Genomic DNA, 16641 nt, shown 5'->3' on the forward strand with positions numbered 1-16641 from the left:
AAATACAATAATTAACCGACAGGCTACGAGTATTTTATTTTTGTAGAAATATAATATACAGACGACTTTTATAATTTGTTTAATAATATAATTTAATTATTGAAAATGGCCGCACAAAATGTTGAATAACATTTACGTATCATTATGGCTTATGTGGCTTATGGATGAAATCGCCAATCGATAGATTATTTTTTTTTATGCGATTGGACTATTTCTAATAGGCGGTTATACGTTTTTCGATGTCGGGTGTGGTTACAACATTTTACTGACCTCAATTGAAGGACAAACGCAAAATTTGTTTGAATATTATAAAACATTATTATGGTCGTCGATTTTACAGAAGAATTTTTCCTTTTTGTGTTATCTTTTTATACTTACAATTGTACTTCTATTGTGTACAAAAACCATTTGAGTTCTTAATAAAATTCTTCTCTTGCACGTTATATTTTCTATTAGGACATTAGGTACGAGACTTCAAACTAAAAATGCATGTATGTAACTGCAATTATGTTGTTTAGATATAACATAGAGTTTCCACTCTCCTTACATAATTACTAATTATAATGACGACTTTTAACCTTAAAATAGCAGAGCTTATTGTAACTGAATCAATTATTTATTTATAATAATATATATATATATTTTTAAAATCTTACTTTAGTCAAAAGTTATTAGAATATACAGCATATATTAAAAATTGACACTCTCTCAGGAAACATAATATTAATATAACATTGTAACACATACATTTCAATAATTTGGTTATTGACATTTATTACAAATTACTGGTTCGTTTGTTGAATTTTGCAATAATACTACTTGATATTAAAACTGAGGCTTAACCTTTTTTCTATTTAGATATTATCGATAAAAAAAAACTTTTAAAATGTATTCAAATGCTATTTTTTTTATTATTCGTTCAATTTTCGTATGATAATTAAATTGAATACATATTTTCAATTAAGATTTTTTGGATTTTGAGAAAATCAATTCGGATTTGTTCGGTTAATGCGCTCAGTCACATAAAAGATACTGCAGTATATTTTTCCGAGAGAAGACGCCCAGTTTCTATAGTTAAATCTGATTTTCCCTTCTTTCAATAGAAACGTTTTTTAATGTGCAGTAATATCACAGACGTAAAAGGCTTTATACAGAATATTATATTATATAGTGTATGTATAAGAAGAGATAAATATATTTATAAAAGTTACAGAATTTTGCACTGCTATAAATGCATAACAAAAAAAAATACATGTTAAAAATTTATAATTCATATATTATACTATATTGATACTACTATTTGGGGTTTAGAATTAATTTGTAAGTAAAGTCTAAAAATCTAACATGTTGTCCGTACCTTAAATTCCAAATATTCTTTTTCATCTGGCTATCTATTTTATAATGCGTTTGCTGCAATTGTGCTTACCTCCTTATTGTAGTTATTTCAGTATACAATAAGATCATATATAATAAAACAATATTTCCTGAATGTGTTAATACTTTCTTGGAGTAAACTATTCATTTGATGACTTCTGGCTGATGTTTCGAGCCCATTGCAAGGTCCATCTTTAGAGACTGTTTCACTGTCATGTCGCGACTGTACTTTACATTTAAAACAAATCATATTAAATCACATAGTTATTGATTTATGCTTTAAATCATCAATTTATGTACTTATATATTTGTTTCGTCAGATTATAAATTAACCTTTTTGAAAATCAAACTTTGTGATGTTTTAGCAATCAAACGTGAGCGATCATCTGTTTAGTCGTTCATCTCAGGAGAGTTTGGACGGCGTGAAGAAACGGCGACCTTCGTTTGGGTTATCGTCTAAATCGCTAACCACCGCCACGAGAATAATCAATCAGCATTTGTTCAATTTGCCCTTAATATCTAATAAATCAGGTAAATATTTGGGAAATTACTGTCATAAAACCGTTAGATAAGGTTAAAATGATGATTTTAATTTTAATATTATATAGTTAGCCGAAATCCGCTCTCATTAGAGAACTAATTATAGTTGTTTGTAAATATTATTAATTGATTTAGATTGCGAAACAATTATTATTGTTTTGGTTAAAAATTAAGATCTTAGTAAAAAAATGCATAATATAATTCAAAGTTTCTGCATTTAAAATAAACTTTTCGGAACTATCACTTAAAAAGCACAAATCTGTTGGTATACATGTAAAAAAATTCATTTAATTCTTATAGCTGTACGATTATTGAGGATAATGAATGTACACTATCCACAGGGTGATCCATCTTTTGTAAGACTCATTTTCTACTTCATTTCTTATACGTAAAATAAGTATTGACGCCGTTTTTCAAATGGAAATATATGTTTTTAATTCCATTAATATTTAGACAATAATTTTTTTTAAATATTAGCGTTTGAATTTTTAATTTTCATCAATTTTTTTGTTTGCTATGACTCTAAAAAATATTAAATTTCTCCTTACAATAATTAAGTTCGGATTTCCAAAATTTAGTAGCTCATACAATTCATATTTATCAATTTATGTTCGCCTTGTCCGACAGGCGAAAATACCGATAGCCGGACACGATGAAATAATTTGAGATAAGGATAGACAATCGGTTCTTATCTACCAGACTACCTATTCAAACACAATGAAGGGATTTTCTGCTCCCAAACATCCTTTAATATACTTATTCCTAATTCGCTTTATTCTAGACATTCCACATATCCATAACAACAATCTCATTTCTAAGGAAGATGGAAGAATTCCTTCCAACTATTTTACTCAATTTCCACACATCATTGTTAGCCTAACTTTTAGTTATAGACCCGTTTATAAAACTTATATTTTACCCTAAGTATAACACAATATTTATATTACACAAGTCACAACCATTCTGTTATTTAGTTCTACTTTATCCAACTACACTGTATTCTTGACACAAAACCTTCTTCAATTTCTTCATTATTTTACATAACTTAAACTTTTAAATTGAGCTACTCTATTTAAAAGTTCTCCCTCTTTTTCTAACAGAATTCATAAATACAATATATAATGTTCGAGTTATTAGTTTAGTAGACAGTAGTACATAGTGAAGCCAAGAATTTTCCACCAAGTGTGCCGCTTCATTAGATTGGGAGTCCCAGCCCAATAACATAACCCCATTAGATGCCCTGATGCCCAACTTCCGTCTTTTGCAGACATTGCGAATCATGGCTGACTATTATTTAACAATGAATTTTAAAAACACAGAATTTTTCTTACTAACAAAATTAACCTATAGAGTTTTTTTTTAAATAAATTATGTTACATGTTCACAGGGAAGAGCGGCAAGTCCACACCGTCCGCTTCGGTCGAGTCGATCAACCGTTCCCCAGAAAAGCACCAGCGGTCAAAGTCCATTCTGAAACGGCACCAAAACCAGGTACCACCACAGGCACAGGACTCGTTGCAAACGTCTGGGCCCAACGGCGGCAAAGTCAACCCGGTCAACCACAGAATAGGCATCCGACGGATGACGCACGTCGACCCGGAAACCGAGAAGCTGATACCGGACAACCTGTCCGATTGTTCGCCGGGCAAAGTCTCCGGACAGCAGCGAACCGGCAACACCGGAACCACCGGCGTCGAGGTAACGCTGCTACAGGACCTCCTCCAGGATCAGTCTGCAATTTACATCTGCCCGCCACCGCCCCCTATGAACGACGCAAATGACAACAAACATTACTCGTAGCTGACCGTCCGTGTTGTCTATAATTACACGTTCTACATACCTGTTTGTAGTACGGAATAGTTAACAAATTTGTATTTTAGTTGCCATAACAATCAGTCTGTCATCAGACAATAAGTCCCGATGCGGAAACGGTGCGTTTAGTTCGCTGATGTCCATTTGATCATTATAATTGCCACTTTTACTACTACACTATTACTACCTACTACTATTTATTGTTATTGCGTTATTACATTTGTAACTTTATTACGCGGATCAGACGACGAACCGTTTTTGCAAGAAAACACTTGCGATAAACGACCGTGCTCGTCTTGCACCCACTCATACGTAATAGCTAAACTATTAGCTAAAAGCACGGGGCCTTTTTAGACGGCATATTATTATTAATATTATTGAAACAACCGTTATGTTAAAACATTGTTTTTGACGCGACTCTCGTTTTTCTTTTGAAAACGAGACGTTTGTATTTTATTAAATCATGAGAAATGCTCATTTTATCATCATCATTAGTTTAAAAATAAACAAACAATTATTAGTATCGATGGGTTTAATCTTTTACCGTAGAATTTAGATGTTTGTATAAGAAACGCTTCTTTTTTAAGCTTCTGATCAGTAAACTGTATCATAATATCATCATCGTCGCAATCATTAGAATGTACTAATACCATCGTCATCGTTGTTCGATTTTTACGCCAAACACAAATAAATTAAACACTATGTTAATTTTCTCAATACATACCCCAACCCAACTGAACTTATTCATGTATAAATTATACGACCTGTCTATAATATGTAATATGCGATATTTTAGCATACATAATATTGTTATAAAATATAATATGTTCACTTTTAAATCACCGACCGATATCTTTGAATTTTTTATTTCGTAAAATATGTATATTGTGACATCTATCTATAATTTTTTTTTAACGTTTATTATCATTGTATAATTGAAGACTGGAAAACAAACGATATTATGAATTGATACAAACAGGAAATTAAGCATGCATTTTGCACTAGCCTTTTATAATTATTTTAGTTTTAATATAGATCATAAATCATAATAATATATGTAGGTACTTTACACTCATTATGCACAAAAAAATTAATTATCGCTAAGCAAATCCGTTTTTTTTTAACGCGATCTCAATTTTGACTTTAACGTAAAAAAAATGTAATCTAGGTACGAATGAAAAAATAAAAGTTTGTGTGATTAATATTTAGGATGAAAGCAATACTGTAGTGAAGTAACTTAATATATTTTGTCGACATAATTAATCATGAATAGTATTTTTTAACAAAACGATGTGTACTCATTGACATTAACATTTTGTAAACATACCAATCACTAACAGTAAATACTTTAAATAGTAAATATAAGCCAATTACTTTTAAGTGCGATGAGCACAAATTTTTTTTATACTTAGTTCGATCGAAACAAATTGTATTATTTTATAAACTAATAGACGTTAATTGTATTTCAACAAGAACAAAAGTTACAATTTAATTTTTTTAATTCGCCTGTGATTTATCTTTTGTTAAGTTTATAAAAATACGTGTATTATTATATTATGTGCAACAATATAAGAAGCAATGTTATTAAGCATTTAGTTAAACTCATTGTCATATTGATAATTTATTTATTCCAAATTTATTTAATTTATCCTTAGTCCTACACTCCAATAATATAGTATATACTAGTAAATATTATCTAATGTAAGCAACAATAATACATACTTACTAATGTTACTAACATTTTACTATAATTTATTTTGTCATTAGGTACTCATTTAAGTAAACTAACATAAAAAGACCATGAATATCCTAAAGTTTTAATGTGAAGAAATATTATTAATTTGATAGTCTTCGGATGTATCTATGTCTTTGAATTGTTTCTGCCGTTTTGGACTTATTGCAGAATCCATTTCAGAGTGGTAGTCGCTGTTTTTCTGTCACGACTCTACTAAAAAGTTAAGAAAAATAAAAGCTTTAACACAATGATGTCAAGACTACTAAAAGGACACGAAGAAGATATGCTGACATTCTATCCCAGAAGAAGGCCAAGCTTCTTTTCCGATTTATCATTTATAAATATATGCAGAGACACAGGAAACACAAATTTAACGCCAAAGTAAGTAATATCGGTTCACCCTAACCGTAGGACACACTGGAAGACGATAAAATGTCTATGGCCGGTATCTCTTAACCTTTTGAGGTTCAAGACTAAATCACAGCTAGCGGTCAAACCCACACTAGAACGATAATTAGCCAGTATCTCCTAGTGCGATTGTTAATCAATATTAGGGGCTATACTTAATTATGATTAAATCTGGACTATTGGTTACATCTGTAATATAGACCCTCAGAGGACAGAGATTAAGGACTACCTATATCCAAAAGTGATCGCTTATAGTTGCCCCCGTGGCTCTATTTAGAAGTGAACCGAAAATACGTTTAATGGGTAAAAGTAAAGGTAACGCTTTGAAATTAAACACATACAAAATAGTTAAGTATTTAAAAGCAATTGTAATGAACATACAAAAATATAAAACATCGTGATCGTAGGACGCACGATTAACGAATAACGACAATACAAACAAGGGTCCAGATAAAATTCCAGGAATTGTTCCGAGAGAGTAACACCCGAATTTCGTTTCGTTTGTCTTAAACAGTAAACACAATTGGAATAATTTTGCTTATGCTAAATTAAAATGATGTAGGGCACATAAACATAATGCTGAAATAGTGTTTTTGTTGTACAGATCAATTACATATTATAGAATATTTAAACGCTGTTAAAATAATGTAACGCTTAATTTATTTTCCCACTGTTATATTCCACTACATGCTACAAATTAAAAACAATAAATAATTCACATTTAGGTAGATAGGAGGAACAAACCGATTTCATAAACACAATTATAAAATATGCGGGTAGCAACAACAATAAATAGGTATAATATAAAAAGGAAATCCAAAACAGTGTTGTGCGGCCTATAACAAGTAGGTCAGAATCGGCTTTTTACGATAAATCACTTAAAAATTAATATGATTATTGAGTAGAACTATATTATACTTTTTTTTTGAAACTTGTTTTTTTAATACTTTGTGTAAACGACTTATTCTTAAATTCTAATATGTTAGCTAAAGAACAATAATTAGATGATTAGATAAAGAGTATATTTACGACTAAAATTTTTTAGCATTACATATTACAATAAAAATAAAATAACTACTCTTTGTTCCTAACTTTCCAAAACTTAGATAAAGTAGAAACTTCATTGTAGCAAGATAATTTTAGCTTTGATGCGAAATTGAGGAGGTATGGTTTTTACAATATAATTATTGTTTTGTATTTGAAAACGTACGATATTTTCCAAAACGCTACACCGGTTTCTTCTTGTAGCGAGAATATAGATCAGAAATCCAGCCTAAATGGTACTTTATCAGGCAATACATTTAAGAGTTTATTTGAAAGTGATTCTATCGCATTCAATAATAAATATTACTGAAGACCTGTGATCTCCCCCAACCCCAATATGCTCCATCCTTACTGTACTGGCTTTTTTTTTTGTAATTTATATAGTTGATTTTAGTTATTTTGAATAACTAAAATTAAAACGTATTATGGTTTACAGCGTTTTACAACTGTCAACTAGTATTCAAAGTAACACATTTTAGATAGTAAGACTTTTTACCTTTTAAATAATAGTGTTCTTAAAACTAACCTACTTTTATACATGCGAAAATAAAACAATACATTTCACTGTTAAAAAGTAACAGTTTATTAGACATTTTTTTTTTTTAATTACAAAAATATCAGGATTTTTTTTAAGCATACAAAAAATTTTAATTATTGGAATGTATACAAAATTGGTTTGATTTATGCTTTCAGTAATAAATATTTTTTAAAAAATATGTTAGGAAGGTTCAAGTTTTTCAAAAACACAAATTTATCACAGTTATGTAAATGACTACAATCTAATATTAAACTAATGGCCCACATTCAAGACTTTTACCGACAGTATATAATATAGTATATAATATAAAATAAATAAATCTAATGGACGGAATTAATTCAGTGATGTTTAAGTACACAATAAAAGGAAAAAATTAAGTAATCGTGGAAATTTATAACAATAATAATAAGAAGAAACACTAATAATTAAATAAATATTATTATTATAAGTAAAAAAAAATTATTCAATGTCCTAAAACGTAGGACGGCTTTAAAGTTAAAAAATTATACAGCATTTTCTTCTGGCTTTTAAAGGGGCACCAACAATTACATCTTCGGTATCACCAGCAAATCGGTTAAATGCAGATTCAGAATCGGATGGCAAATCAGCATTGTTGTTTATAGACCCTGTAGCTGCACGTGTTTGGGCTCTCTGTTTTTTCAACTCGGCTAATGTTCCTGCGTTAATCGTCACCGAAACGTGTATATTGATTTTACCATCACTTTCTGTTGTATAGCAAGTTTCGGCTGCTGGAGCTACTTCAACTTTTTCTACTTGTGATTTCTCTTCTATAATTACATTTTCACCTTCAGGCTCATGGCGTTCACCAGTAGGTATATTGGGAACTATTGCAATTGGACTGTACGATTCCAGCGATGAATCACCCTCAAAATCACTAGATGCTCGAGCAGTCGTAGCTAAAAACTTTTTCGCAAACTAAAAAAACCAAAAAATAATATAAGTAGATGATAAATAAAATAGATGTATTGTATTTTTTTTCTATTTAATTACATTTGTCATTGTACTATTTCAAATAGTGTACTACAATAAAAACCTATAAATATGTAGACATTCATTATAAATTATTATAGATTGCTTATTGAGACAAATTTTACTTCTGTTCGCCAACACGGGACGGGCGCTAGTAATATAATTTTCACTGTAAACTATATTACTAGCGCCCGTCCCATGTTGACGATCATAACTAAAATTTGTCTCAGTGAGCATTCTATAGTAATTTATAATTAATAGTGTAAATAACATTCACTATTTTATTATTAAAAAACATTTTTTAGCTGAGTTTGCAACCACAAAAGAGCATTTTCATGTCTTGTTAAAGTACCGAATAATTTTAGATTAGTGGTGGAATTATAGATAATGAAATAGTACAGGGTGGTGGAGAATGAAAACTTTGGCAAGCGTCTCCAAGAATGCATCTCCATTCAAGGACGCCATCTATCGGACATTCTGTTTCTCAAATAATACTTTTTTTCATGTCCAATAAAACTTCCCTAAATTTACAACAACTTGTTTTTTGTTTCACCCCTCTAACTCAAAAATTAAAATTATGGCGCCCATTACAAATATGGTCTTTCATTCTCCGCCACCCTGTATATTAACAAGCAGTAACAAGCTAGTATCTAAATGTTAGATGGTGGCTAGCTAGTAAATATATCAAGTTTCTGGCTAATATTATAGTGTTTTCATAATATCTAACCTAAAGTAATTCATAGGAATATGACCTCTTAAATTACTGAATTTATTTTTCAGTTCTAGTTTGAACGTTGTGAATACAACATACATGCCCCCAACCCCAACTCCATTTTCCCCTCCAACCCCAACTCCATTTCCCCCTCCAACCCCATCCCTCATTTCTTATCTCTTATTAGATAACAGTGTAAAGCTTTTTTCATGACAATTTTTTTGGTTATGTGCCCGATCTAAGACATGAAAATGTCAATACATACTTCAATTTTACTACATTTAAATATCAATTACATTTTGAGCTTCAATTCTAAGCCTAGCTTCCTCGACAGCATCTTTCTTAGAAGTTAAAGTTTTCTCTCTTATTGAAGTTCTTCTGACAGACTGAGCTCTAGTGTTGTTTGATTGTGTACGCCTTATTCTCCATTTTTGAGCCTCTTTCTTAGTTTCCTGTTCATTGCGTAATTGTAATATACGATCACGCAAATCTGGATCTTCACAAATATCTGATGGCGTTTCATCATTTTTTGTTTTGGCATTTAAATCAGCACCGTTTTGTACTAATACTTCCAACACTTCTAACTAATATTTTTTAATAAAAATAAAAGATATGTTTAAATCGTAGTTATAACTTATATATAATTCTGTTATTCAATTATTGAGTGCTTACATGACCCCAACAAGCAGCTGCATGTACTGGTTGCCAATCGTCAGAATCTTTAACATCTGTTGCAACATGGTGGTCTAACAAAAATTCAACTACTTTTAAATAGCCGTTAGCAGCAGCAATATGCAACTAAAATATAGTTAGGTTAAATAAAAATTACAGTTCAACAAATACAAAAATAATGTAAGCTTATAATATTATTACAGGAGTCGCTCCTTGGTGGTCATATGATTCGAGCAAATAAGTCTGGTTATCTTTGACTGCTTGTTGTAGTTCTTTTAGCATTCGAGATTCAGTAGTAGCCCGTGTATTATCAATTAATTCTTGAGTCACACCGCGTCTAGCCATTTCACTTTCTATCAGATCTAATGCAGATTCGTCCTCACAAATATCATATGGCATGTTGCCATCAGCGTTAACAGCAAGTAGATTAGCTCCCCTGAAAACAAGAAAGTTACAAAAAAGGTTTTTAAGGAGCCTAAAAAAAACATACTTATCGATAAGATATTTAATCAGGTGCAAATGAGCACATGTTGCAGCAGCATGTAAAGGAGTCCATTTTTCACTATCTTCAGCATTAACATTTGCACCAAATTCAACTAAGAGTTTCATCATTTGTTCGTTGTCATCAATACAGCACTGTACATTTTTTTTTTTTATTTAATCATAAGAAAAATTACTTAATATAATACAAGTAGTAATATAATACATATTATTTTAGTCAAGTTTTACCTGGTGCAAAGCAGTTAGACCGTCTTCATTTGTTGCGTCTGGGCTGACTCCTTTGACTAATAATCTTTTAACTAAAATATAATATTATTTTTATATTTTTTAACATTCGTTTTTTTTTTTAAATAAAGTTTAGTGTACCTTCGTCAATATCGTTTCGGGATGCAGCTTCTAACAACATAACGTTGTCATTGAAGAATATGTGTCTATTGTTGCGTGGTGGTGACAATTTCCTTTTTTCTCGATCTTTTTGTGACCATAGACGTAACTGCTGTACCCGGCGTCTTCTAGCTAGAGCCAGTCGGTCAGCTGTAGGCATACGCTCCAAATGAGCCATTTCCAACACAAGTTCTGCATGATCCATTGTAATTTCTCAATAAAAGCGTAGAAACTAGAAGTCCAAACGATCTTATTTCACCAGGTGGCTACCTGTGTAACGTGTGTATGTGACACAATTCCTTTCTACTTGTCTGATTTGCATAGTTCATACTTTCATTTAACTACGGTATACACTATTACTACTCTAAAAATAATACTATTCTAAAGGAAATCATACCGAAATAGTAGATTAATAATAGGTTTTCTTCTATAAGATTTGTAACTAACAACTATAACTAACATTAAAAATAAAATTACATTAAAAAACAGAATACCGTTGTTTTTTTATCACAAACACGGACACCACAAACTTGTTATCACGTCAAGTGTATTGTTTTTGGGGGTTTTTTTTTGTCTAACTAGACCATGAATATTTTGAATATACATTTTTGTTCGAAAAATAGTAAATACTACTAGAGGAAATTCAACTGATTATAATTTATTACATATTGTTAAACAAAATAAATATTTAAATGTAACGTTTTTCTGAAAATATGTAATTAGCAACTAGTTTATACTCCATATTATTTATGAAATCTAAATGGAGGGGCAGCTGAGTCCATTTAATGGGTCATGAATGAACCTACAATAATAAAAAATGTTTAAACTGATTAAACTCCTTGATACTTTGATAGTAGATTATAGTCTATAGTTTATGTAGCTTTACTATTGTAATTTGTAGTTGGTACATAAATAAATGGCACATAGTACTTGCTACTCTGTAAATCATCATTAATGTACTTGTAGATTGTTTTATCTTATCTGTGCTTGTACTATGTTAGTCATTTTTGATCATCAAGAATTTTGATATTCTTCCTAAGATAAAGTCTGTATTATCTTAATTATAATTGTTTATTTTATCCTTTTATAACTTGTGTAAAAGTTATTTTTTAATTTATACATTAAGTTCTAGTCGAAATTCTATTTAATAACTTAATTTTTAATTCTTTTTTATGTTAAAAAAAATTAACCAGCTGTTTAAATCAAAAAACAGAGTAAGTAAAATATTAAATATTTAGTTGTATTGAAAAAAATTAATTGTTGGTCAATTTAATTGTATATTGTTGCTATATATCATATTTTAAATTCTCAACATTTCGATAGACATTAATTTTTAATTTAATAAAGTAAATAACTAAACTACTATTTGTATTTGTTTAAGGCAAATTCATTTTATTTTATTTAAATATGAGTAATGCTACACAAATTATAGATCTTAATAATAATACTTTCTTCCATGAAAAGAATAGGTAACTTATGTGAATAAGTAAGCATTAGGTATATTCTTTTCACAAAAAGAAAAATTATTCAAATTTATTTTTTTTGCAGTTTTTAATAAAAAACAGATTAAATGTTCTATAATTAGATAATACATCTAGTGTTGCAATCAAAATTTTTGGATTTCACACTAATAAAAATATTATGAAATTCATCTATAACAAACTTCATGTTAAAAACTAGCTGTGACACTCAGTGGCGGCGCCAGGAGTAGGCCCCGGCCTACCCTAAAATGTAAATAATTTAATTCAGATTCATAATTATAATTTATAAGATTTTAAAATAAATTATAATTTCTTATAATTTATAAGAATACAAAAATATTGGGTACCAAATGTGTTCAACACTCAACATTTAATTATTTAAATATTGTTTTTTTTTTAAAAGGAATGCCTATTGTATGAATTTGTTGTATATGTGAATCGGGATTGGAAAATGTTAAATATTATACTACTCTTTTAATGTTTGAGCAATATCTTCTTCTGCATATTGTCTTTTTAATTTATTATTTTTTTTACTCAAAACTCAAAAGTAGATTACACCTTTGTTTTAATTTTTAATATAGTTGCTCACGTTATTATTATAAGACTCATTTCTTAAGTGGGTCAATAACAAGATAAGAATTTTAATCTTGAACTATAACCTTGAAGATTGATCCTTATTATTATGTTGTCCAATATGACCAACAAGCCTCACATACTCAATTCATTTTTATACCTTCTTTGGCATATAATGAGTTTATGTTGGAAATATTTTTTATTAATTATTATATAATAATAAATGAAGATTTATTACACTTATAAATTTCACATCAGAAAGGTTACAAAAAAAAAAAAAATTTAATTGATCAATTATGACTTAATTATATTGTCTAGGTCACAGTTAGTTAATCAACAATTACCCGATGTGTGGTAACTAAATACAACTATTTTATTTTAATCAAATAATATGCTAGTATTTGAAATTAATAACCTTTCCTTTCATATAAAATGTAATGTTAAACAAATTATTTTTTACATAATAAATATTTACCATATCTCAATTGTAATCCATTTTTAAGAATGATTAAATGTAGTTTCTATGTTCTGTAGTTAGATTGTTAATGTTGCAACAATTAAATTAGTTTCATCAGGTATTTTTATCTGATGTAATATCCACTTGATAATGAATCATTACCTATAATTTTATTTTTAATTAGAATTAAGTATATTTAAGCTGTTTTCTTTAAATTATCTGCCTTCTTAAAGTTGAGTTATTAAGATAAACCCTGCTTGACTTAAAATTTTAACTAGAAAAATTATTCATTTATATTCATTATAAGATAGTTCATTATTGTGCATGTTAGTTATTAAAATTGTCATTATAATTTTAAGAGTACATGAATTCTTGTGATAAAATAGTTACATAAAATTATTTACTTTTACTAATAGACTATGGCACCTTTACACGGTATTAATTTGCCAGCTGAAAAGGCAACGTTCGCAATGGGATGTTTTTGGGCTCCCGACAGTCTTTATGGATCCACTCTAGGAGTAATATCTACAAGAGTTGGTTATGCAGGTGGTGCTATTGGTTTTATACCAACATATAGAAACATGTAAGTCAAAATAAAACTATACAACATTTAAGAGCTAATAATTAATCAACTACTACTAAATTTAGTGGTGACTACACAGAAGCAATACAAATAGTATACGACCCTACAACTGTATCTTATATAAATCTTTTACAAATGTTTTGGGATCACCACGACCCTACTGCCAAATTTAAAAAACAGGTATCTAATAATATTTTTTTTATATTATCGTTTACTGTAACAATTGTACCGGAAGATACTTTTAACACCCTACTCTAGTTAACTCTTAAAATAATTGCCATTTTGTAGCGTTTCTTTTTGAAAACATTTTTATTTATACAATATTAAACAGTATTCAAATTTTCATATTTTTTAGTATTTTTTAGAGCTTTATCAACTTTTGAAACTTAAATGATAACATATATATTTTTAAATTAAGAATAATTTACTGAAAATGTTGACTGGTTGATGACCAGTTTCAAATAATTATTTTTAAGTTATTTAAGTTTAAAATTTAGGGAAGTTAAAAAATGCACGCAGATAAAATAACTTTACCCCCACCTTTCCTCCAGTCCTAAATTATAAACTTTAATAACTTTAAAACTATTTATTCAAAACTGGTTATCAACCAGTCAAATTGTTTAGCAAAATTTGAAAGGTTAATCAAAATGTATACGTATTTAAGTTTCAAAAGTTGATTAAACTAGAAAGTACTAAAAAAGATAAAAATTTGAATGTTGTCTAATATTGTAATATAGCATAAACAAATATTTTTTAAAAATAAAAACTACAAAATATCAATTATTTTGAAATAAAACTGGTGTAGGGCGTTAAAAGAATCACATGGTATATTGTACTATACTAAAAATACAGCATAATATTGTTAATTTATAATATATAGTTAATTTAATTAAATTGTTTTAGTATTCTTCATACATTTATTATCATAATGATCAACAAAAATTAGAAGCTGAATTGACGTTAAACGAAAAAAAATCCAAAGGTCTGCATATTCTTACAGAAATCCAACCTGTGGGACAATTTTTTAATGCTGAAGAGTAAATATTTCATTTAGTTGATTATATAGTTATATTATTGTAGTTGATTTATAATATTTGTAAACAAAATATAATCATTTTTTATATTATTTTTTAGCTATCATCAAAAATATAGATTGCAACAACATAAGAGCTTATGTAAAGATCTGGGACTTATTACTGGAACCGATTTAATAAATTCCCACGTAGCAGCCAGATTAAACGGTTATGTGGTCGGTCAAGGGGGAGTTGACCAGTTCGACATAGAAACAAAAACATTAGGACTAGATGAAGCGGCTATAAAATATGTTAGGCAGCTCGTGATAAAATATGAAGGACAAGGATTAACATGTTAAACATATTATTATTATGCTATTTTAAACATGAAATATTATAATGAGTGAAGTGAACTTAGTTTTTTTTTTTTTTTTTTTTTATGAAATTTTGCTTTGAAATTTATGATTGACAAAATTGGTCTAACTGCTATAATATGTATTACAATCGTATAGAATAACATACTAGTATAGGTTTCAATCACTTGTTAAGTATTAATATTGCTGTAAACTTTTAACATTGGTATGGTAATAGTTTAATTTAATTTACAGCAATACTGAATTGTTAAAAACAAATGATTTACCTTTCTCCGTCCATTGACCCATTTTTAAAGCTTGTGAATTGATGATTGTTTTAAAATTTACTCAATTTTTAAAAAACTCTAAAATGATGTATACGATTTTAAATTGAAATATTATAAAATGTAAGTGACCTTCCTACACTATTGTTATTTGTGGTTGTCCACTCCATCCTCTATTTTATTCATTACAAATAAACTTGTTCATAATCTTTATGTGTTCACTCTGCTACATTAAAGATTAGAATTATGTTCTCTTTAAAATTATATAGATAATAAATAATATGTACGCATAAATTGTTTTGATTAATTCATATTTATTAATATATTAGCCATTATATAAGATAAGTAATTATCTAATCCCATTGGTACCCTAGAAAAAGCCAATTTTCCGGAGATTATTTTACTTACATAAAATCATAATTGTTAATATTTAAATATTTTTAACTAAGAGCTAAATAAGTTATTTCAATTTTTTGACAAATATTATGAACACATGTAAAATTATAAAATACATTTTATTTTTAAAACTTACTGTTCTAAAATCTTATTATTTTGAGTTTACTAAGTTTATCACAAATATCCCAAATAGTAATAGTAGTAGGTGTAAAGTATTCTCAGATAAACCACATTTTAAGTTTTTACCTTAGAGTTTTTAGTCGTCTAAATCTAAATTCACATACTTGTACCCTGTTTTATCCATTGTATAATATTTGACATTTGTATTACGCACTTTTTTTCCATAATATATTTATAAATATTTTTTTTACAAAATTCAAATAAAATATATTGCATTAGAGTTTTTTTCTTATATATTATATTTTTTCTTATGTATACCTTACCAACAAATGTTAAATATATTGTGGTCAACATGTTTGACGACTTCAGTTAGGTGTTTGCTTTTATTTTAACATATTTTTTGTTTGGTAGATTTTTTTAGTTGATTAATTTTAGTTTTTTTTATTTTCTGCACAATATCAATTGGAAATAGTAAACGCTAAATGAATATTAAAATATATTTAAATATTCTTCCAATTAAATATTTAGCTACCAAAAAACCCTTGGATTTATAGTAGGTATATAATTTTTTTGATTCTATTATTACTCATGTACATACATTGCAATTAAACTATTTTTTTTTAATATATTTCCCTATCAAAACATAATACTTATACGCATTCTACTTCTAA

At 28.4% G+C, this 16641-nt stretch overlaps 3 protein-coding genes and 1 long non-coding RNA gene across 8 annotated transcripts in view; 3 read left to right on the forward strand and 1 right to left on the reverse strand.

Annotated features, from left to right (window-relative positions):
• LOC126838961 (potassium voltage-gated channel protein Shab) overlaps positions 1-5280 on the forward strand; it is a 39878-nt gene extending 34598 nt beyond the window's left edge. For 2 of the 3 annotated variants that reach the window (XM_050573784.1, XM_050573785.1), the window contains 2 exons: positions 1740-1905; positions 3302-5280. In XM_050573784.1, the coding sequence (XP_050429741.1) occupies positions 1740-1905; positions 3302-3714 (579 nt within the window). In that variant the 3' untranslated portion in view covers positions 3715-5280. The remainder of the gene's footprint in view (positions 1-1739; positions 1906-3301) is intronic. The other variant, XM_050573786.1, reaches the window with a different exon arrangement.
• LOC126838964 (uncharacterized) overlaps positions 1-16250 on the forward strand; it is a 37299-nt gene extending 21049 nt beyond the window's left edge. The window contains exon 2 of the long non-coding RNA XR_007685758.1: positions 15409-16250. This is a non-coding gene — a long non-coding RNA (uncharacterized LOC126838964). The remainder of the gene's footprint in view (positions 1-15408) is intronic.
• Positions 7550-11574, reverse strand: LOC126838962 (protein phosphatase 1 regulatory subunit 16A). The gene is made up of 7 exons (XM_050573787.1): positions 10693-11574; positions 10555-10625; positions 10316-10461; positions 10027-10261; positions 9826-9951; positions 9450-9737; positions 7550-8387 (listed from the first exon to the last, which is right to left on the reverse strand). Exons 1-7 carry the CDS (start codon positions 10913-10915, stop codon positions 7947-7949), a joined length of 1530 nt encoding a protein of 509 aa, XP_050429744.1. The 5' UTR covers positions 10916-11574; the 3' UTR covers positions 7550-7946.
• On the forward strand, positions 11801-15235 carry LOC126838963 (peptide methionine sulfoxide reductase). 3 transcript variants are annotated; one of them, XM_050573788.1, is made up of 5 exons: positions 11801-11924; positions 13638-13804; positions 13870-13984; positions 14708-14841; positions 14939-15235. In XM_050573788.1, the coding sequence occupies exons 1-5, from the start codon at positions 11883-11885 to the stop codon at positions 15174-15176; spliced, it is 696 nt and encodes a 231-aa protein (XP_050429745.1). In that variant the 5' UTR covers positions 11801-11882; the 3' UTR covers positions 15177-15235. The 3 variants fall into 3 exon arrangements, with proteins under 3 accessions (XP_050429745.1, XP_050429748.1, XP_050429746.1); XM_050573791.1 differs by lacking the exon at positions 11801-11924 and adding an exon at positions 13529-13547; XM_050573789.1 differs by lacking the exon at positions 11801-11924 and having other exon boundaries at positions 13589-13804.
• Positions 16251-16641: the final 391 nt, after the last annotated feature.

Source organism: Adelges cooleyi, unplaced genomic scaffold (assembly GCF_023614345.1).
Source record: "Adelges cooleyi isolate 19-005CV unplaced genomic scaffold, UGA_ACOO_1.1 ACOO_flye_CR_arks_rails_tigmint_CR_PRNA_30, whole genome shotgun sequence".
Taxonomy (NCBI): domain Eukaryota; kingdom Metazoa; phylum Arthropoda; class Insecta; order Hemiptera; family Adelgidae; genus Adelges; species Adelges cooleyi.

Coding starts and splice junctions, on each gene's coding strand:
- LOC126838963 (XM_050573788.1), top strand. CDS start 11,883: ATGTTAAAAAAAATTAACCAGCTGTTTAAATCAAAAAACAGA. Junction 13,805..13,869: donor ATACCAACATATAGAAACAT/GTAAGTCAAAAT, acceptor TACTAAATTTAG/TGGTGACTACACAGAAGCAA. Junction 13,985..14,707: donor CTGCCAAATTTAAAAAACAG/GTATCTAATAAT, acceptor AAATTGTTTTAG/TATTCTTCATACATTTATTA.
- LOC126838962 (XM_050573787.1), bottom strand. CDS start 10,915: ATGGATCATGCAGAACTTGTGTTGGAAATGGCTCATTTGGAGCGTATG. Junction 10,626..10,692: donor CCGAAACGATATTGACGAAG/GTACACTAAACT, acceptor ATTATATTTTAG/TTAAAAGATTATTAGTCAAA. Junction 9,952..10,026: donor ACCACCAAGGAGCGACTCCT/GTAATAATATTA, acceptor ACTATATTTTAG/TTGCATATTGCTGCTGCTAA.